This window comes from Oncorhynchus kisutch, linkage group LG25 (assembly GCF_002021735.2).
Source record: "Oncorhynchus kisutch isolate 150728-3 linkage group LG25, Okis_V2, whole genome shotgun sequence".
Lineage (NCBI taxonomy): Eukaryota > Metazoa > Chordata > Actinopteri > Salmoniformes > Salmonidae > Oncorhynchus > Oncorhynchus kisutch.
Genome location: NC_034198.2, coordinates 13603923 through 13627170, shown reverse-complemented (window position 1 = coordinate 13627170; position 23248 = coordinate 13603923). Strand labels below are relative to the sequence as shown.

Below are 23248 nucleotides of genomic sequence, written 5' to 3'. Positions count from 1 at the left end.
ACAGAACAGCTTGAATTACTCAAATGACTGCTTCCAATGTAATGTTATTCAATGGCTTCACATTTATTCTTCCTTGTGAAACCATTACCGGTAAACTGAGATAAAAATTCCATCCCATAACAGTCCACATGCTTGCAATGCTGGGAATTGGGGAAATGTTATTCAGACGAAAACAGTGGCCCTCCACAAATCCCAAAATGCAACGCAATGTCTGTAAACAAAGAGCTGGGAGTTTGAGCCTTCAGCTCTTCTCTCGCCTACACACAGCAGGATACAATATACGACTGTAAACACAGATTTGATGTCAGCAATGGATCACTCAAAGATGATTTCCACCACTGCATTTCCACCACTGCATCATGACAGTTATTTTACTGCAGGAATCACACTGGTTCAGTGCAGTTTCAGTGTTGTGTTGTCTGTCTGTCTCACACTGCTCTGGTTACGTGTGGTGGCTGGTGAGAGCCTAGCCACAGAGGTAGTGGAGTGGGCTAGTGATTTTCACCCCCACCGCTCCATGTTTCGGAAGGATCGCACAGGGGCCTAATAATCCAGATGTCTTGGTTTTCTCTCTCTGATGAGCCAGTCTCACTAGCAAGGTCAGGATGTACATATCAAGACACAGCAGTGCAGATGGGGGGGGGGGGTGTATTTACACTAAACTGGCCATGTGTGTACTGACAACACAGAACCAAACAGATCATCAGCCATCAACCCACAAACCACACGCTCTTCAGCTTTAACCTTACTCCCTCTGCAGTTTAATACTATAATTACCCTCAATCACAATGTCAAGTTCTAGTATTCTAACCTACCCAGTAACCCCCCCTTGGTACAGTAAAAGCCTCGATTTCGCCCCAGCAAGCAGGTAAGCAAGCGAAACATGCAAAGCGTACAGTACCCGGGCCCACGGCACAAGCTCACTGCACAGACGGAGTACTACAGCTGGAGCCATGCAGTGGAGCTGGTACTGTATATGCAGGGTGAGACCGCTTATGTCGTTCAGTTTACCTTCAAGGCTATAAGAGGCAGTGGAATCTGGAAAGATGTCAGCTGCTGCACAGAGGAACAGTCAGGGACACAGTAATAGGAGGAAGGAGCACAGGAAAACAAACACCTCCAAGTAGAGCTACTGTAAATCCTTGGAGAACTCCCTTATGTTAATAACAGGGAATCAAGGGAGGCGTTAAGAAGAAGAGTAAATACAAGATCTCACTCCCCTACATCATTAACCTTCATAACAACCATACGTTGTTACAGCGACGTACTATAGGGGCGGAGTGAGTGAGAACGTAGTTAGCGAGGACGTCATTGAAACCACAAGAGACCGAAGCTTTGACCTGCTCAGCGTACGTGTTGTACACATTGTTAGAGTGTTTATCCCACAGCAAAAGCAAGTCTCTCTCACCATCAGACAGGGATTCGCAGTCATCGTCATACTCGTCTTCTTCCTCTTCATCGTCATCATCGTGGTTACCAGGAGAGCTTCCTCCCGGGGCCCCATTGCCGGTCTGTGCCTTTATGTGGGCCAGCTGGTGATTCAGAGAACAGAGCATGATTAGTGGAAAGTCCTGTAGTCATTGCACCATGTCAACAGACATAAAAGCTTGTTCTTACATGGGGCCATTATCTTTGAGTGCTTCCAAGGACTAGGCTCCTCAGTCACTTCCGAAGACACAGCTTGACTGACGTCATCCTCGACTGTGATGGGCCGTGTGTGTATAATACTACATTTTGAAAAACATAATTCCACTTAAATTATGGGGTATTGTGTAGGCCAGTGACACAAATCCAAATGTATTCAAATGTAAATTTAGGCTGTATCAACAAAATGTGGAAAACGCTAAGGGGAGTGAATACTTTAAGGCACTGTATGTGTGACGACCTGAGGGGGTGTGCTGGGTACTATAGAGATATGACAGACTTCCCGAGAGGCTAAAAGAGATGCACCTAAGGACTTTCAGACCATGAGAAACAAGATTGTTTGATGAAACCAAGATTGAACTCTTTGGCCTGAATACAAAGCGTCATGTCTGGAGGAAACCTGCCTCCATCCCTACGGTGAAGCATGGTGGTGGCAGCATCATGCTGTGGGGATATTTTTCAGCGGCAGGGCCTGGGAGACTAGTCAGGATCGAGGGAAAGATGAACAGTACAAGTACAGAGAGATCCTTGATGAAAACCTGCTCTAGAGTGCTCAGGACCTCAGACTGGGGCGAAGATTCCCCTTCCAACAGGACAATGACCCTAAGCACACGCCAAGACAACGCAGGGGTGGCTTCGGGACAGGTCTCGGAATGTCCTTGAGTGGCCCAGCCAGAGCCCGATTGAACATCTCTGGAGAGACCTGAGAAAAGCTGTGCAGCGACGCTCCTCATCCAACTTGACAGAGTTTGAGAGGATCTGCAGAGAAGAATGGGAAAAACTCCCCAAATACAGGTGTGGCAAGCTTGTAGTGTCATTCCCGAGAACACTCGAGGATGTAATCACTGCCAAAGGTGCTTCAACAAAGTACCGAGTAAAGGGACAGAATACTGATAGGGTCTGAGATGTGATATCTCAGCCTCCAGTATTTATGCTGCAGTAGTTTATGTGTCGGAGGGCTGGGGTCAGTTTGTTATATCTGGAGTACTTCTCCTGTCCTATTCGGTGTCCTGTGTGAATCTAAGTGTGCGTTCTCTAATTCTCTCCTTCTCTCTTTCTTTCTCTCTCTCGGAGGACCTGAGCCCTAGGACCATGCCCCAGGACTACCTGACATGATGACTCCTTGCTGTCCCCAGTCCACCTGGCCATGCTGCTGTTCCAGTTTCAACTGACCTGAGCCCTAGGACCATGCCCCAGGACTACCTGACATGATGACTCCTTGCTGTCCCCAGTCTACCTGGCCATGCTGCTGCTCCAGTTTCAACTTCCACCTGACTGTGCTGCTGCTCTAGTTTCAACTGTTCTGCCTTATTATTATTCGACCATGCTGGTCATTTATGAACATTGAACATCTTTGCCATGTTCTGTTATAATCTCCACCCGGCACAGCCAGAAGAGGACTGGCCACCCCACATAGCCTGGTTCCTCTCTAGGTTTCTTCCTAGGTATTGGCCTTTCTAGGGAGTTTTTCCTAGCCACCGTGCTTCTACACCTGCATTGCTTGCTGTTTGGGGTTTTAGGCTGGGTGGTTTCTGTACAGCACTTTGAGATATCAGCTGATGTACGAAGGGCTATATAAATAAATTTGATTTGATTTGATATTTCCATTTTCTTTGTTTTTTTATTATAAAAAACTGTTTTTGCTTTGTCATTGTGGTGTATTGTGTGTAGATTGTTGATGAGAAAAACAATTTAATCCATTTTAGAATAAGTCTGTAGCGTAACAAAATGTGGAAAAAGTCAAGGGGTCTGAATACTTCCCGAATGTACTGTATAATGAACTAAAATATAAAACGCAACATGCAACAATTTCAAAGATTTTACTGAGTTACAGTTCATATGAGGAAGTCAGTCAATTTAAATAAATTCATTAGTCCCTTATCTATGGATTTCACATGACTGGGAATACAGATATGCATTTGTTGGTCACAGATCCCTTAAAAAAAAGAAAAAGGGCCTCAGGTTCTCTTCACGGTATTTATGTGCATTCAAACTGCCATTGATAAAACGCGATTGTGTTCGTTGTCCTTAGCTTATGCCTGCTCATAATTCCATAACCCCCACCAGGTTTCCATCCAAATTGGTGACAATTTTGCATACGAATATTCAAAAATGTGCACATTTTCCCACCAGAGAAAATGTTTCCTTCCCATTTAATTATTGCGGATAAAAGGCTGTGCGTGATGACGTAGTGCACATAAAAATACAAGTTAAATGTTTTTTTTACCCCCCTTTTCGATTTTGTCTCATCGCTGCAACTCCTCAACGGGCTCGGGAGAGGCGAAGGTGGAGTCATGCGTCCTCCGAAACATGACCCGCCTTACCTCGCTCCTTAAACACCCGCCAGCTTAACCCGGAAGCCTGCTGCACCATTGTGTCAGAGGAAACACTGTTCAAATGGCGACAGGGGTCATCCTGCAGACACCCGGCCCGCCACAAGGAGTCACTAGAGCACGGTGAACCAAGTACAGCCCCCCCTGGCTAAACCCTCCGCTAACCGGACGACGCTGGGCCAATTGTGCACCGTCCTATGGGACACCCGGTGGTGGCAAAGCCCGGGAATGAACCCTGATCTGTAGTAACGCCTCTAGCACTGCGATGCAGTGCCTTCCACCGCTTGGGAGGCCCCCTCTACTGACAGTTTTGTCAATAAAAATGTTGTATAGCATTTTCTATGTGCCCACTCTGGTATTGGAACGTGCGTTCCAGCCAACCATTCAGATATATAGTGTAGGTACAGCCTACATTAGATTATTAAGGACAAAAGAGAAAGATTTTTTACATGTCAAATGGCAGCCAGGGATCAATCATGTCACTGGAATAGGACTCTTGATATTTAATAGAAAGGAACATCAAGCATCATCATCGTGCACATTCACCTCCCTGTGAAGTTCATCATAGATTATCTGTAGTCAAATAAACCGCACGCTTTCCGAGTCGTAGAGGGAGGATCACACAAAATATCATTGCGTGACTCCAAGTTTACATTCGATAAGATGGTTACAATATCAATATTTGCACATAAAGGCATTTCCACCTTCATTTCTCACATAATTACTTTTAGACTCAAAAGATCGTATTTTGTTTTGCCGGCATTTGGAAAGTATTCGAACACATTTGCTGTTTCCATCAGCCTTGTCGTGACATTTTTTACTTTACTCGCATTAAAAAAGGTTGGATGGACACCTGGTTACTAACACTCATTTCAATAGTCAGTCTGTTGGATACTGGTGTGAGAGAGATGCATTTTTTGCCTCTTGACGGGGGAAGAGCAGGCTGCCTCTTGAATATTTTCCTTGTTTTCCTGGGCCATTTTCCATGCAGACCCAGAGGTGACAAACGTTACATACGTTAGGGCCGAGCCTACAGTCTCACCTTCTGTTTGAGAATGTCAACAGGAGCTTGGTGTGCTGTCAGCTTCTTGTTCTTGAGGAGGATCTTTCCCTTCAGTTGCAGGGGGGAGGGGAGCAGCGGGTCATCAGAGAAATCACTTTCAAACAGGAATTTGCTCACCAGCTTGATTCCGAACACCGCCTTCAAAACACAAATAAACAGATCAAGTGGGCTGACCAAAGGAATCCTCACAGACACGCTAAAATCAAAGGTGTTTCATCAAAGCACCATCAGAGTGGTCTCCAAAGGAGGAAGGAATGAAGAAACTAGGTTCTTAGGGATAAAACACATGACGTGTCAGCTAGAATCCGTACTGATCATGTCCATTGGAGCCAGAAGGAGGTACCTTGAAGATTTCAGCCATTTTGCGTTGCTGGGGCAGAGAGCAGTGGTTCTCAATGGACAGGATGACCGGCATGTCAGAGTTGACAAAAGCAGTGCGATTGATCGCCTCCACCACATCCTAGAAGAAAATAGGTTACAGTACGAGGCATAACTACAGTCCTATTTATTCAATAATTCCAGCATCTAAGCAGTATTACTCAAGCTATAAAAGAGGTATGCCGTCATTGTACTGTATCTTGGCCAAACAGTGACATAAGGACAATAGCGGCAGTGTGACAAGGTTGTGGCAGGGTTACAGACTAACCTTAAAGGGGATCTTGGTGGTCAGGGTGTATCCGTGGTAAATAATGGGTGATCCGTCGTCTCCATCCCAACAGTCCAGCTCCACACTCCTACAGCCCTGCAGCAGCACCTAGACAACACAACAACCACATCCCATCATAAGACAGACACCAAAGCATAATCCATCTTATAGTACAGTAGAAGCCCAGAGTTTTTCCTGGTCAGGTCACAGTCTGGAAAAACTCCTAGCCCTGCTTACGGCAAACCGAAGATGACAAACTGATCCGATGCTTAGAAATCCCCGACAAACCTAAACTAGAAAAGGCACTTTTCCGGGAGAAAATATATGTTTGTTTGCGTCAATTATCTAAAAGGATGATAGTGGTGATCTCACCTGGCTGTAAAGCTCCACGGAGGACTCTCCTTTGAGCTGGTGTCCAGTGAGGTACGTGTTGTGAGAGGACTCTATGTAGTAGTAAGACATTGGGTACTGGAGCTCCTCCGCATTCACCTGAGACTCCTCGTTCTTAGATGCAAAGTTCTCCTTGTCCATCAAAAACCTGGAGAGGTCACTACTACTTAACTGGTGATGAATGTAATTTCAAAATTCCTCGAATGTCTGATGAGTTAAACTAACGTCATTTTTCAGGGGAAATTAAGGTACCTGGCAAAACCTTCAAAGGACATCCAACCCATCTGACGTATGCTTACACAAGGCTCAAATGTCTGAGGGAGACAAAGGAAAACAATTGAACAATACATCACAGAAATATAATACTCCAAGTCTTACTTCTATCACGTCTGTGTTCTGTACAGTATGTCGCAATGCATTGCGTTACACGTCTGCCAAGTTGAAGGGACATTACATTCCCAAAATCAAATTATGTCAGATGTTTTCAGAACGTAAGAGACATCTAAGTTCAGCCTGCTGGACAAGTCATGAGACCCACCTGGATGATGCTGAGGATCTCATCGTATGTCAGGTGTTTCCGCTGGCAGTTGACCAGGAAGTCGTTGAGTTGTGGGATGGCCAGCCCAAGCACTCCTAGAGAGGCGTTCTCCACGCCCGTCCCATTGGTCACGATGCTGGCTGCAGCAATGGCGTCCGAGATCTGCTTCTGGTTTTCCGACGTCTGCTGGCGTGTTCGGATGAAGAGGCCCAGGTCCAATCCATTACGGGTCAGCAAGTCTGTGGTGGAGGACAGGAAAAATGCATCTTTAGAATTAATTCCCTAACTAAGACATTAACATCCAATACTCCCCAGTGTTGCTTACTAATCTAAATCAGCATGTAACATTATGATAGGGCTGACCCCATATAAATCGACTGGTCAATAGGCTGTTGGTCGACCGACACTTCTTTAAACAAACAACAGCACCAAAAATCATGGTGTACAAGACACCTGTCTGATTCCCGCCTGTCTGAGTGGACTAATCTATTGTGGAGACGGGACAGTTTTATCACAAGACTTGGGCTACTGAAATTGTATATGGTTATAAACTCAGCAAAAAAAGAAAGTCCTCTCACTGTCTACTGCATTTATTTTCAGTAAACTTAACATGTGTAAATATTTGTATGAACATAACAAGATTCAACAACAGACATAAACAGAACAAGTTCCACAGACATGTGACTAACAGAAATGGAATAATGTGTCCCTGAACAAAGGGGGGGATCAAAATCAAAAGTAACAGTCAGTATCAGGTGTGGCCACCAGCTACATTAAGTACTGCAGTGCATCTCCTCCTCATGGACTGCACCAGATTTGCCAGTTCTTGCTGTGAGATGTTACCCTACTCTTCCACCAAGGCACCTTGCAAGATCCCAGACATTTCTGGCAGGAATGGCCCTAGCGCTCACCCTCCAATCCAACATGTCCCAGATGTGCTCAATGGGATTGAGATCCGGGCTCTTCGCTTGCCATGGCAGAACACTGACATTCCTGTCTGGAGGAAATCACGCACAGAATGAGCAGTATGGCTGGTGGCATTGTCATGCTGGATGGTCATGTTAGGATGAGCCTGCAGGAAGGGTACCACATGAGGGAGGAGAATGTCTTCCCTGTAACGCACAGCATTGAGATTGCCTGCAATGACAACAAGCTCAGTCCGATGATGCTGTGACACACCGCCCCCAGGACCATGACGGACCCTCCATCTCCAAATCGATCCCGCTCCAGAGTACAGGCCTCGGTGTAACGCTCATTCCTTTGACAATAAACGCGAATCCGACCATCCCCCCTGGTGAGACAAAACCGTGACTCATCAGTGAAGAGCACTTTTTGCCAGTCCTGTCTGGTCCAGCAAGGGTGGGTTTGTGCCCATAGGCGACGTTGTTGCTGGTAATGTCTGGTGAGGACCTGCCTTACAACAGGCCTACAAGCCCTCAGTCCAGCCTCTCTGAGCCTATTGCGGACAGTCAGCACTGATGGAGGGATTGTGCGTTCCTTGTGTAACTCGGGCAGTTGTTGTTGCCATCCTGTACCTGTCCTGAAGGTGTGATGCTCGGATGTACCAATCCTGTGCAGGTGTTGTTACACGTGGTCTGCCACTGCGAGGACAATCAGCTGTTCGTCCTGTCTCCCTGTAGTGCTGTCTTAAGCATCTCACAGTACGGACATTGCAATTTATTGCCCTGGCCACATCTGCAGTCCTCATGCCTCCTTGCAGCATGCCTAAGGCAAGATCAGGCAGATGAGCAGGGAACCTGGGCATCTTTCTTTTGGTGTTTTTCAGAGTCAGTAGAAAGGCCTCTTTAGTGTCCTAAGTTTTCATAACTGTGACCTTAATCGCCTACTGTCTGTAAGCTGTTAGTGTCTCAACGACCGGTCCACAGGTGCATGTTCATTAATTGGTTATGTTTTTTTTTATTTTACCTTTATTTAACTAGGCAAGTCAGTTAAGAACAAAATTCTTATTTTCAATGACGGCCTAGGAACAGTGGGTTAACTGCCTGTTCAGGGGCAGAACGACAGATTTGTACCTTGAACAAACAAGGTTCTTTGAACAAGCATGGGAAATGGTCTTTAAACACTTTACAGTGTTGGATTTTAAATATTTGGATTTTTACAAATTATCTTTGAAAGACAGGGTCCTGAAAAAGGGACGTTTATGTATGTATATAAATAAATAAATAAATAACACTTCTTTGGCTACAACCTGGTTCCATATGTGTTATTACATAGTTTTGTCTTAACTATTATTCTACAATGTAGAAAATAGTCAAAATAAAATTAAACACCTTGAATGAGTAGGTGTGTGCAAACTTTTGACTGGTGTTATATAAGGTCAGAACGTGTATATACTTTAGCTTTTTTATTTTACTTTTAAACAATGACTGAACAGTACCAAATACAAACCACTCACAGACAAACACATAGGGTTACATTAGCACAATGTGAGAGACATACCTAGGTCAGGCTGCTGTCCCGTTTCCTTGTCGTCAATCCTCAGGGTGGTGTAGAGGAGGGCAGACTCTGGGCCGGAGTTACTGCAAGGAACGGCGTAGGTGTCAAACAGCTCCTTCAGGTCTTTACGGCTCCGAATGCTGCACATCAAAACAAGAACAAGGGCTTTCACATTCAACTGACAAGAGAGGGAAATTATTATCCACTCTTGGGGGACAATGGTATGGTGTTCTAATTATTACATGTTTCGGTGTGTAGCCTTAGTCTGTTATCAACTGAGAGAAACCTCAGAAGAACCCAGTATGTCATTTACAAAACAACCTTTGGAAAGATTGGTTGGATTTGTCAAAGCTTCTTCTGAATGGAATGCAATGTCTCCATCCTGTATGTATTATGAAAGTACAGCAGGCCTGTGTTGTATAGTGTGGGGATGATATACAAAGCACATAATTGTGCTCTTGTCCTTTGGGAATTCAGAAGGAATTCTCAGTGGGAATGATTAACAGAGACATGTTGAATTTAAAATCACTACCATAGACCTGTATATAGTTACTATCCCTATATAGACTATGGTGACTGTATACGGTAAAGAGAGGGGCTCGGAAGTTGGATGGAGCACCTGAAAGACTTGAAGAGCTCGACGAACTCGAGGAAGCTCATAGTGCTGTCAGAGCTCATGAGGTCCTGGAAGCCCTTGAAATAGCCCTTCCCTAGGCCGTGCCAGCTCTTGCTGCTCCATGCACTACACAGGGACACGAGGAGAGGGATTGGTGACTGTTCCAAGTTAAAAACACTAGGTTTAAAAAATATGATATTTTATATTGTAGATTAAGATGAGTAAATAAAGTGCTTGGTACAAGGTTCAGGGTATGAGTAGGTTTACATGTAAGTATTTGACACTAGGTTTACAGATGAATTATAAACCATGGAGTGATAGAAAGGCAGTGTTTACCCTTAGGAACAGGTCTGGGGTCAGGTTTTGAGTCTTACCCTGGCTGGGCCTTGGTGCTGCCTGAGAGGATGGGGGAGGAAGCCAGGGAACCAGAGGTCAGGGAACCAGGGCTCTTGCAGCACGGTGGGGGGAGGGGTCCAGGGACGCCATCCTCTATGGAATCAATAAAGTACAGAGTTACACACACACACAGTATACATGGTCAAACACAGTGAACTAGAGCATTCCAAAGGAAACTAAATCTGACACTATTTAATACCTCAAATATTCCCATTTTTGTATCCCTCCCTATAAAACATAAGCAAGGATGGTACAGTTGTGGACAAAGTTTTGAGAATGACACAAATATTAATTTCCACAAAGTTTGCTGCTTCAGTGTCTTTAGATATTTTTGTCAGATGTTACTATGGAATAGTGAAGTATAATTACAAGCATTTCATAAGTGTCAAAGGCTTTTATTGACAATTACATGAAGTTGATGCAAAGAGTCAATATATGCAGTGTTGACCCTTCTTTTTCAAGACCTCTGCAATCCGCCCTGGCATGCTGTCAATTAACTTCTGGGCCACATCCAGACTGATGGCAGCCTATTCTTGCATAATCAGTGCTTGGAGTTTGTCAGAATTTGTGGGTTTTTGTTTGTCCACAAGTTCTCAATGGGATTAAGGTCTGGGGAGTTTCCTGGCCATGGACCCAAAATATCGATGTTTTGTTCCCCGAGCCACTTAGTTATCACTTTTGCCTTATGGCAAGGTGCTCCATCATGCTGGAAAAGGCATTGTTCGTCACCAAACTGCTCCTGGATGTTTGGGAGAAGTTGCTCTCTGAGAATGTGTTGGTACCATTCTTTATTCATGGCTGTGTTCTTAGGCAAAATTGTGAGTGAGCCCACTCCCTTGGCTGAGAAGCAAACCCACACATGAATGGTCTCAGGATGCTTTACTGTTGGCATGACACAGGACTGATGGTAGCGCTCACCTTGTCTTCTCCGGACAAGCTTTTTTCCAGATGCCCCAAACAATCGGAAAGGGGATTCAGAGAAAATGACTTTACCCCAGTCCTCAGCAGTCCAAACCCTGTACCTTTTGCAGAATATCAGTCTGTCCCTGATGGTTTTCCCGGAGAGAAGTGGCTTCTTTGCTGCCTTTCTTGACACCAGGCCATTCTCCAAAAGTATTCGCCTCACTGTGAGTGCAGATGCACTCACAACTGCCTGCTGCCATTCCTGAGCAAGCTCTGTACTGGAGGTGCCCCGATCCCGCAGCTGAATCAACTTTAGGAGGTGGTTCTGGCACTTGCTGGACTTTCTTGGGCGCCCTGAAGCCTTCTTCACAACAATTGAGCCGCTCTCCTTGACGTTCTTGATGATCTGAAATGGTTGAGTTAGGTGCAATCTCTTTGCCTGTGAAGCCCTTTTTGTGCAAAGCAATGACGGCACGTGTTTCCTTGCAGGTAACCAAAGGTTGACAGAGGAAGAACAATGATTCCAAGCACCACCCTCCTTTTGAAGCTTCCAGTCTGTTATTCGAACACAATCAGCATGACAGAGTGATCTCCAGCCTTGTCCTCGTCAACACTCACACCTGTGTTAACGAGAGAATCACTGACATGTCAGCTGGTCCTTTTGTGGCAGGGCTGAAATGCAGTGGAAAAGTTGTTTTGGGATTCAGTACATTTGCATGGCAAAGAGGGACTTTGCAATTAATTGCAATTCATCGGATCACTCTTCATAACATTCTAGAGTATATGCAAATTGCCATCATACAAACGGAGGCAGCAGACTTTGCAGAAATTAATATTTGGTGTCATTCTCAAAACTTTTGGCCATGACTGTACACTCTCCAACAGATTTATTTGGACAGTGAAGCTAAAACATTTAAATTTGGCTCTATACTCCAGCATTTTGCATTTGAGATCAGTTTTGATATATATATAAGATGAGGCCTGTAATTTTCATCATTGGTACACTTCAACTATGACAGACAAAATGGGAAGAAAAAAAATCCAGAAAATCACATTGTAGGATTTTTAATGAATTTATTTGCAAATTATGGTGGAAAATAAGTATTTGGTCAAAAACAAAAGTTTCTCAATACTTTGTTATATACCCTTTGTTGGCAATGACAGAGGTCAAACGTTTTCTGTAAGTCTTCACAAGGTTCACACACACTGTTACAGCCATTCAACTCTGTTATAAAGTCACCATTGGCCTCATGGTGAAATCCCGGTGTGGTTTCCTTCCTCTCCGGCAACTGAGTTAGGAAGGATGCCTGTAACTTCGTAGTGACTAGGTGTATTGATACACCCAAAGTGTAATTTATAACTTCACCATGCTCAAAGGGATATTCAATATCTGCTTCTTTATTTTATTTGTGCCCATCTACCAATAGGTGCCCTTCTTTGTGAGGCATTGGAAAACCTCCCTGGTCTGTGTGGTTGAATCGGTGTTTGAAATTCACTGCTCGACTGAAGGGACCTTACAGATAATTGGATGTGTGGGGTACAGCGATGAGGTAGTCATTCAAAAACCATGATAAACACTTATTGTACACAGAGTCCATGCAACTTATGTGACTTGATATATGTACATTTTTGCTCCTGAACTTAATTTGTAAAAATGTGAAAAACTTAATTCCACTTTGACATTATAGGATATTGTGTGTGGGCCAGTGACCAAAAATCTAAATGTAACAGCAAAATGTGGAAAAGGTCAAAGGGTGTGAATACTTTTTGAAGGAACCGTTTCTGTTTTACCGTTTGGAAATTAAAGCACTATGCAGCTAGTCCCCCCAATTGAAGGCACCATAAGTATTTGGACAAAAAATACCAATGGTGAGAGGTTAGCATGTATTTTTGGGGCATCTGTAACTTTCTCACTCATCATTATTCACGATTCATGATTGTATACAGTACCAGTCAAAAGTTTGGAAACCTATTCATTCAAGGGTTTTTCTATATTATTTTTTTTACAATTTTCTACATAGTAGAATAATAGTAAAGACAACAAAACTATGAAATAACACATATGGAATCATGTAGTATCAAAAAAATAAAATAAATACATTTTATATTTGAGATTCTTCAAAGTAGCCATCCTTCGCCTTGATGACAGCTTTGCACACTCTTGGCATTCTCTCAACCAGCTTCATAAGAGACAGGTAGCCTAGTCCTATTACATTTGGACTCGTCAGACCAAAAGACAGATTTCCACCGGTCTAATGTCCTGTTTCTCGTGTTTCTTGGCCCAAGCAAACCTATTCTTCTTATTGGTGTCCTTTAGTAGTGGTTTCTTTGCAGTAAATCGACCATGAAGGCCTGATCCACGCAGTCTCCTCTGAACAGTTGATGCTGAGATGCGTCTGTTACTTGAACTCTGAAGCATTTATTTGGGCTGCAATTTGAGGCTGATAACTCCAATGAATTTATCCTTTGCAGCAGAGGTAACTCTGGGTCTTCCTTTCCTGTGGCGGTCCTCATGAGAGACAGTTTCATCATAGTGTATGATGGTTTTTGCGACTGCACTTGAAGAAACTTTAAAAGTTGAGATTTTCCAGATTGACTGACTTTCATGTCTTAAAGTAATGATGGACTGTTGTTTATCTTTGCTTATTTGAGCTGTTCTTGCCATAATATGGACTTGGTATTTTACCAAATAGGGCTATCTTCTATATACCCCCCTACCTTGTCACAACCCAACTGACTGGCTCAAATGCAGAGGAAATAAATTCCACAAATGAACTTTTAACAAGGCACACCTGTTGATTGAAATGCATTCCAAGTGACTACCACATGAAGCTGGTTGAGAGAATGCTAAGAGTGTGCAAAGCTGTCATCAAGGCAAAGGGTGGCTACTTTGAAGAATCTCAAATATATTTAGATTTGTTTAACACTTTTTTGGTTACTACATGATTCCATGTGTTATTTCATAGTTTTGATATTTTTTTAAATATATTTTTTTTAACCTTTATTTAACTAGGCAAGTCAGTTAAGAACAAATTCTTATTTTCAATGACGGCCTAGGAACAGTGGGTTAACTGCCTGTTCAAGGGCAGAACGACAGATTTTGTACCTTGTCAGCTCGGGGATTTGAACTTGCAACCTTTCGGTTACTAGTCCAATGCTCTAACCACTAGGCTACACTGCCACTATTATTCTACAATGTAGAAAATAGTACAAATTAAGAAAAACCCTGGAATGAGTAGCTGTATCCAAACTTTTGACTGGTAGTAGATATTTTTTACTATCCAAACCGTTATTACGGAGACCGTGGACCAGAGATCTGGCTAGCCAATTAGCATCATCCAAAATACATGACTGTCACAGCCCAAGGTAAAACAGATATGAATGAAAATACCCTCAAATAAAAGGTGACATTCTTTACCGTCGCCTCAAAGAATGCTGGAGTATAAAGCCAAATGAAACATTTTAGTTTCACCGTCCAAATAAATACATAGGGGAGTGTATGAGAGGACAGTTGCATGTTTATTTTTTATTTCACCTTGATTTAACCAGGTAGGCTAGTTGAGAACAAGTACTCATTTGTAACTGCGACCTGGCCAAGATAAAGCAAAGCAGTGTGACACAGGCAACAACACAGAGTTACACATGGAGTAAACAATAAACAATAGTACAATAACACAATAAACAAATCAATGGCACAGTAGAAAAAAGAAAGTCTATATACAGTGTGTGCAAAAGGCATGAGGAGGAAGGCAATAAATAGGCCACAGGAGTGAATAGTTACAATTTAGCAGATTAACACTGGAGTGATAAATGAGCAGATGATGATGTGCAAGTAGAGATACTGGTATGCAAAAGAGCAGAAAAGTCAATAAAACATTTTAAAGTATGGTAATGAGGTAGATAGAATGGGTGGGTTATTTACAGATGGACTATGTACAGCTGCAGCGATCGGTTAGCTGCTCAGATAGTTGATGTTTAAATTTGGTGAGGGAAATAAAAGCCTCCAACTTTTTTTTTGCAATTCGTTCCAGTCCCTGGCAGCAGAGAACTGGAAGGAAAGGCGGCCAAATGAGGTGTTGGCTTTGGGGATGATCAGTGAGATATACCTGCTGGAATGTGTGCTACGGGTGGGTGTTATCGTGACCAGTGAACTGAGATAAGGCGGAGCTTTACCTAGCATAGACTTATAGATGTCTCTGAATAATTGTGAGATATGGTGTAATAACCCTAATCTAATTCTAGTGATGAATGTGGAAATTGTGCAAGTTGAGACTAAACTGCTTGATGTAAATCTAGATTGTAAACTGACATGGTCAAAACATATTGATTCAACGGTTGCCAAGATGGGCAAAGGTCGGTACTTGACAAAGCACTGCTGTGCTTTCTTTACATCACAATCGACCAGATCAGAGCAGCACGGGTGTGGGTTCTACTAAACTGATATATGGAATTGTTTTAAGATGGTCATACCAAGGATCATTTAGCTATTTGATTTAGAATTTTAGCTATAAAAAAAAAAACATTTGCTTGAGGTGCTAGAAATCTGAATGCATTTCCAGTGTTAATGTAATGATACTTTCCTGTAGATATATTGTCTCACATTCCTACCACCAAAAGGGCCAACCGGTAAAGTATGTTAAAAAATAATTTTATTCAACATTCTGGCTTGTAGAGGTCATGAGGGTAAACTTTCCTGATTCAAAACGCTCATTTCTGCCCGAAATAGAATTCTATGTAATTCAACGTCGGGCTTACCGAGTGGCGCAGCAAGGCACTGCATCTTAGTGCTAGAGGAGTCACTACAGACCCTGGTTTGATTCCAGGCTGTATCACAACCGGCCGTGATTGGGAGTCTCATAGGGCGGCGCACAATTGGCCCAGCGTTGTCCGGGTTTGGCTAGGGTAGGCCGTCATTGTGAATAAGAATTTATTCTTAACTGACTTGCTAGTTAAATAAAGGTTAAATAAAAAATACATTCCAGGCAATAGTTAGCCCCGAAGGTAGCCTGACACGGAGCAGGTTAGATCTGAAGGATCCGCTGCCATAGAAATTTACCTGGCTAAAAGTTTAGCCACTTCCGTGGTACTGGTTATCCCAAGTTGACCTCAGAGTTTACCAAAGTTACCTCACTAACTCCTCAAACTACATTAGTAGTATAGGGCCTTGGTCTTTGTTAGCGATATTGACGTATTGAAACAGCCAAACTGTCTGTTCAATAAGTACATGACATGCCACCAGGGGTCTCTTCACAGCCCCAAGTCCAGAACATGCTGTCTTGGAAACAGCTAATGGGGATCCTAATAAAATACTAATAGACAGGTTACCTAACTCTTCCTGGTGCACGCTGTCATATAGCTCCGGACCGTTTCTGCACAGGGTGTCCTTGCAGCTCTTGGTTTTACGTTGGCTCGTCTCGTCATCAGTAGCATCCCCGCTGTATTTCTGTGTGATTTATGAAACACACTGTCAATGACACAAACTCAAAAAAATGTAAGACTATATCCCTCAAACTAAGACTATTTAAAAATATATTTTTATCCTAACCCTGACGAGAGCATTCTTCTTCTTCTTGGTGGTGGAGCTGTTCTTCTGCGTGCTGGGCTTCTCTGTGCCCATGTTCCAGCACCGCCCCCCAAACAGCTTGATGGCCTGAGCTAGGGTGGGACCCTCAAACCTGCCCTCCTCCTATTGTGGATGGGAGACAAACACACCACACAGCAGTGAGGAGATTGCTCACTCAAGGCTTATTGGCATTACGTGAGTCAAAATGATCTTCCTTGCATCTGTGCTCATGTTAGAGGCACACTGTTTCCCTTTTGAGTATTGATTCACAGGACATTAGACAAAACAAATGAATTCTACATACTTGTATATTCTAGACTGAGTCAATATACTTGCCATTCCATATTATCCACTACAATCTAAATTAAGTTGTTTTTTACCCAATAGAGGTGGATGTACTGCCTCCTGAGCCAGTGCAGCCTCTTATCTGGGAACTTCTTCAGCTTCCTCATGGCTTTGACCAGCTCCACCAGGCCCTCATACAGTATGCTGGCTGTGTGCCTGGGGGCCACAAAGTGCAGTAGCCTGTTGTCTGTAGTATGGAGCCCGTAGAGCAGACTGACCCCATTCTCCACGGCCCTCATGGTGTTACACAGCTTGTTCTGCAGACACACAGCGAACATGTCCACCCCCTGGTGGCCCATGAACACAGCCTTGACCACAGAGATGTCCAACAGGCCCTCCGCCAGGCCGCTCACAACGGGTTGACCCAGGCCTGGGGGATCTGTGGGGGGGCTGCCGCTCTGGGGATTAGCCCAGGTCAGAAAGCAGTTGTCAGGCTGAAGGCGGAGAAAGCAGCGAGCGGTGAGGTGGCTCTCCTGGTCGTAGTGGATGACGGTGGATCCCTGCAGGAGGAACTGGTGGATGTCAGGCTGGAGGGAGAGCACGTACCAGGGGATGAGCTCTGTGCCGTGGCTAAAGGCCCGGTGGGTCTCCTTGATGCCCTGGAATGCCACCTCTTTAGCCTGCTCAGAGAGGTCGCCCTCCACAAACCTGATGAGAGGATGAAGAATTGGGAGGACGTGAAATAGAGAAGCAGAACAAAAAACAATAGATATTTGTAGAAGAGTTAGTTGTCAACACTTCAATCTTCTGTCTCTTCTTTAGGACAAAGGAAATTGTCTCATCACCACCTTCTATTCAATGAGTGTAACACATCCCAGCCATGTTATCTACCTAAAGAATATCACTTTGAGGATAGCAAATCCATTGAATGCAACAGTCTCAAAACAGTTCAACTGTATTTAAAACATTTAGCACAGTTGAACAAGCATAAAAAAGCACCATGCAATTGTAATAGCAAATTCCACTCATACAATTAAAGCAAAGTCAGTTAGTGGGAAACCTCTAAAAAACGGCAGTCTAATACCTTACAAGACATGGTTCGAATCAGACCTGCTCCTGAAAGAGCTACGGTGGCGGGAGGAAGAACAGAGAGAAAAAGTCTGGAAGTGTCTAGCTACAAATAGTAAAACAGAAGAGTAAAAGAAGGATGATGGCTGTCACATTCGCCCTCATCTTCCCTCCAATCAGCCTTGTTGAGAGAACTTCCACAGAAATCCATTGACTGGACCCAGAGGCCCCCTGGAGTCATAAATCAGAGGCCTTTTCCACCCAGAGGACAAACCGATCTCCCATCAGGGTCAGGAAACTACACTGAACAAAAATATACAGTGCATTAGGAAAGTATTCAGACCACTTGACTTTTACAGCCTTACTCTAAAATGGATTAAACTGTCCAACCCCCCCCCCCCCCTCAATCTACACACAATGGCAGTAATAAAGCCTCTTGAAAAAGCCAAACCTTGACCCAGAAAATATAAAAAACTACTGGCCTATATCGAATCTTCCATTCCTCTCAAAATCTTTAGAAAAGGCTGCAACTCACTGCCTTCCTGAAGACAAATAATTCATACGAAATGCTTCAGTCTGGTTTTTAGACCCCATCATAGCACTGAGACTGCACTTGTGACGGTGGTAAATTACCTTTTAATGGCATCAGGCCGAGGCTCTGCATCTGTCCTTGTGCTCCTAGACCTTAGTGCTGCTTTTGTTACCATCGATCACCACATTCTATTGGAGAGATTGGAAACCCAAATTGGTCTGCACGGACAAGTTCTGGCCTGGTTTAGATCTTATCTGTCGTTAAGATATCAGTTTGTCTCTGTGAATGGTTTGTCCTCTGACAAATCAACTGTAAATTTCGGTGTTCCTCAAGGTTCCGTTTTAGGACCACTATTGTTTTCACTATATATTTTACCTCTTGGGGATGTAATTCGAAAACATATTGTTAACTTTCACTGCTATGCGGATGACACACAGCTGTACATTTCAATGAAACATGGTGAAGCCCCAAAATTGCCCTCGCTAGAAGCATGTGTTTCAGACATAAGGAAGTGGATGGCTGCAAACTTTCTACTTTTAAACTCGGACAAAACAGAGATGCTTGTTCTAGGTCCCAAGAAACAAAGAGATCTTCTGTTGAATCTGACAATTAATCTTGATGGTTGTACAGTCGTCTCAAATAAAACTCTGAAGGACCTCGGCGTTACTCTGGACCCTCTCTTTTGACAGCTTTTTTCCATCTACGTAACATTGCAAAAATCAGAGACTTTGTCCAAAAATGATGCAGAAAAATTAATCCATGCTTTTGTTACTTCTAGGTTAGACTACTGCAATGCTCTACTTTCCGGCTACCCGGATAAAGCACTAAATACGGCTGCTAGAATCATGACTAGAACAAAAGAAATGTGATCATATTACTCCAGTGCTAGCCTCTCTACACTGGCTTCCTGTCATGGCAAGGGCTGATTTCAAGGTTTTACTGCTAACCTACAAAGCATTACATGGGCTTGCTCCTACCCATCTCTATGATTTGGTCCTGCCGTACATACCTACAGGTATGCTACGGTCACAAGACGCAGGCCTCCTAATTGTCCCTAGAATTTCTAAGCAAACAGCTGGAGGCTGGAGACAGATCTTCCTGTCTGGGTTGGCGCCCACCCCCCTTGGGTTTTACCATGGCGGAGATCTTTGTGGGCTACACTCGGCCTTGTCTCAGGATGGTAAGTTGGTGGTTGAAGATATCCCTCTAGTGGTGTGGGGGCTGTGCTTTGGCAAAGTGGGTGGGGTTATATCCTTCCTGTTTGTCCCTGTCCGGGGGTGTCATCGGATGGGGCCACCGTGTCTCCTGACCCCTCCGGTCTCAGCCTCCAGTATTTATGCTGCAGTAGTTTGTGTGTCGGGGGGGCTAGGGTCAGTTTGTTATATCTGGAGTACTTCTCCTGTCCTATCCGGTGTCCTGTGTGAATTTAAGTATGCTCTCTCTAATTCTCTCTTTCCTTCTCTCTCTCGGAGAGAGTCCACCTGGCCGTACTGTTGCTCCAGTTTCAACTATTCTGCCTGTGATTATTATTATTTGACCATGGTGGTCATGTATGAACATTTGAACATCTTGGCCATGTTCTGTTATAATCTCCACCTGGCACAGCCAGAAGAGGACTGGCCACCCCACAAGGTTTCCTCCTAGGTTTTGGCCTTTCTAGGGAGTTTCTTAGCCACCGTGCTTCTACACCTGCATTGCTTGCTGTTTGGGGTTTTAGGCTGGGTTTCTGTACAGCACTTTGAGATATCAGCTGATGTACGAAGGGCTATATAAATACATTTGATTTGAATACCCCACAATGACATAGCAAAAACAAGTTTAGAAATGTTTGAAAATTTAGGAGAAAAAAAACACGGAAATATCACAATTACATACGTATTCAGACCCTTTATACTCAAGCTTGGCACACCTGTACCTTAGGCAGCGATTACAGCCTCAGGTATTCTTGGGTATGATGCCACAAGCTTGGCACACCTGTATTTGGGGAGTTTCTCAACTTATTCTCCGCAGATCCTCTAAAGCTCTGTCAGGTTGGATGGGGAGCATCGCAGCACAGATATTCTCAGGTCTCTCCAGAGATATTCGATTGTGTTCAAGTCTGGGCTCTGGCTGGGCCACTCAAGGACATTCAAAGACTTGCCCCGAAGCCACTTCTGCATTGTCTTGGCTGTGTGTTTAGGGTTGTTGTCCTGTTGGAAGGTGAGCCTTTGACCCAGTCTGAGGTCCTGAGCAATCTGGAACAGGTTTTCATCAAGGATCACTGTACTTTGCTCCATTCATCTTTCCCTTGATCCTGAGTCCTTAGGTGCCATTTGGAAAACTCCAAGCGGGTTGTCATGTATATTTTACTGAGGAGTGGCTTCCGTCTGGCCACTCTACCATAAAGGCCTGATTGGTGGAGTACTGCAGAGATGTTTGTCCTTTTGGAAGTTTCTCGGATCTCCAGAGATGATCTGGAGCGCTGTTAGTGACCATCGGGTTCTTGGTCACCTCCCTGACCAAGGCCTTCTTGCTCAATTTACCGAGCGGCCAGCTCTTGGAACAGTCATAGCAAAAGGGTCTGAATTTTGAGTCATAGCCAAGGGTCTGAATACTTATGTAAATAAGGTATATTATTTTATACATTTGCACAAAAAAAATCGAAAAAAGTGTTTTCGCTTTGTCATTATGGGTATTGTGTGTAACATAACAAAATGTGGAAAAACTCAAGGGGTCTGAATACTTTCTGAATGCACTGTAAACGCAACATGTAAAGCGTTGGTCCCATGTTTCATGAGCTGAAACCGATATTCTCCATACGCACAAAAAGCTTATTTCTCTCAAATTGTGTGCACAAATTTGTTTTCATCCCCGTTAGTGATCATTTCTCCTTTGTCAAAATAATCCATCCTGACAGGTGTGGCATATCAAGAATTTGATTAAACAGCACGATCATTACACAGGTGCACCTTGTGCTGGGTACAATAAAAGGCCACTAAAATCTGCCTTTTTGTCACACAACAAAATGCCACAGATGCCTCAAGATTTGAGGGAGAATGCAATTGGCATGCTGACTGCAGGTATATCCACCAGACCTGTTGCCAGAGAATTTCATGTTAATTTCTGTACCATAAGCTGCCTCCAACGTCGTTTTAGAGAATTTGGCAGTACTTCCCACCGGTCTCACAACCTCAGACCACGTGTATGGCATTGTATGGTCAAGTGGTTTCCTGATGTCAACGTTGTGAACAGAAAGCCCCATGATGGCGGTGGGGTTACAGTATGGGCAGGCACAAGCTACACACAATGAACACAACTGCATTTTATCAATGGCAATTTTAATGTACAGAAGCACCTTTAAGAAATCCTGAGGCCCATTGTTGTCAGTCACAGTCATCCTCCCCAATCACCTCATGTTTCAGCATGATAATGCATGGCCCCATGTTGCAAAGATCTGTACATAATTCCTGGATGCGGAAAATGTCCCAGTTCTTCAAATGGCCTACATACTCACCAGACATGTCACCCATTGAGCACGTTGGAATGCTCTGGATTGTTGTTTAATGACAGCGTTTTCCAGTTTCCGACAATATCCAGCAACTTCGCACAGCCATTGAAGAGAAGTGGGACAACATTCCACAGGCCACAATCAACAGACTGATCAATTATATACAAAGGAGATGTGTCACGCTGCATGAGGCAAATGTTGGTCACACCGGTTTTCTGATCCTCACACTTACCTTAAAAAAAAAGATGCATATCTGTATTCCCAGTCATGTGAAATCCATACATTAGAGCCTAATGAATTTATTTAAATTGACTCAAAGAATTCACATTATAAACACTCACAGTCCCCAGATAACCTGACATTAAATATTTTTTAAATTTTATTTATCTGTTATTTTACCAGGTCAGTTGACTGAGAACACATTCTCATTTGCAGCAACGAACTGGGGAATAGTTACAGGGGAGAGGAGGGGGCTTAATGAGCCAATTGTAAACTGGGGATTATTAGGTGACCGTGATGGTTTGAGGGACAGATTGGGAATTTAGCCAGGACACCAGGGTTAACACCCCTACTCGTACAATAAGTGCCATGGGATCTTTAATGACCTCCGAGAGTCAGGACACCCGTTTAACGTCCCATCCGAAAGACGGCACCCTACACAGGGCAGTGTCCTGGGGCATTGGGATATTTTTTTAGACCAGAGGAAAGAGTGCCTCCTACTGGCCCTCCAACACCACTTCCAGCAGCATCTGGTCTCCCATCCAGGAACTGACCAGGACCAACCCTGCTTAGCTTCAGAAGCAAGCCAGCAGTGGTATGCAGGGTGGTATGCTGCTGGCAAGTAGAGTGGTATGCAGTAGAGCGGTGTCGTCAAGTAGAGGGAAAGACTAGATGAAGGCCATCACAGTATAATGGCGAGAGGAATGGATGGACTCAATATTCTTCCTGACACTTTAGGATTAGCCCAGATCTTAGGTCAGTTTCGTGTTTTCCCCCTACAGGTCAAGGTTAGGATTTGGGGATCAGAGACTTCCTGACCCTGGTCACTTACTGGTTCCTGTCCATGAAATAGTTCCTGTGAGAGGTGAAGCCTTTGTGGTGGCCCCCTTTCTCTGTCTCCAGACTGCGGTTGCAGGAGCGGATGATCTGCAGGATGTTACTGACCGTGGCCTCCTTCACGTGGCTGTGCAGTCCGTCTGGCCCCGCCCTCTGCAGGAAGTGCTCCTGCCCGCCGTAGTCCGTCACAAACTACACAAAGAGAAACACAGTGAACCGGTTACTGTAGTAATAACTGTTACTACACAGGTAGAACAGCAATTAAATGTAA

The 23248-nt window shown here is 44.0% G+C and overlaps 1 protein-coding gene across 2 annotated transcripts in view; it reads right to left on the bottom strand.

Annotated features, from left to right (window-relative positions):
- Window positions 1-23248, bottom strand: part of LOC109869977 (1-phosphatidylinositol 4,5-bisphosphate phosphodiesterase epsilon-1) — an 89376-nt gene that overhangs the window by 18049 nt on the left and 48079 nt on the right. For both annotated transcript variants that reach the window (XM_031805132.1, XM_020460298.2), the window contains exons 7-20: window positions 22973-23169; window positions 16930-17542; window positions 16532-16672; window positions 16312-16429; window positions 10062-10176; window positions 9691-9813; window positions 9075-9211; window positions 6615-6853; window positions 6329-6390; window positions 6059-6224; window positions 5687-5794; window positions 5384-5500; window positions 5020-5178; window positions 1409-1532 (exon numbers count right to left, since the gene is read on the bottom strand). In XM_031805132.1, the coding sequence (XP_031660992.1) occupies window positions 1409-1532; window positions 5020-5178; window positions 5384-5500; window positions 5687-5794; window positions 6059-6224; window positions 6329-6390; window positions 6615-6853; window positions 9075-9211; window positions 9691-9813; window positions 10062-10176; window positions 16312-16429; window positions 16532-16672; window positions 16930-17542; window positions 22973-23169 (2419 nt within the window). The remainder of the gene's footprint in view (window positions 1-1408; window positions 1533-5019; window positions 5179-5383; window positions 5501-5686; window positions 5795-6058; window positions 6225-6328; window positions 6391-6614; window positions 6854-9074; window positions 9212-9690; window positions 9814-10061; window positions 10177-16311; window positions 16430-16531; window positions 16673-16929; window positions 17543-22972; window positions 23170-23248) is intronic.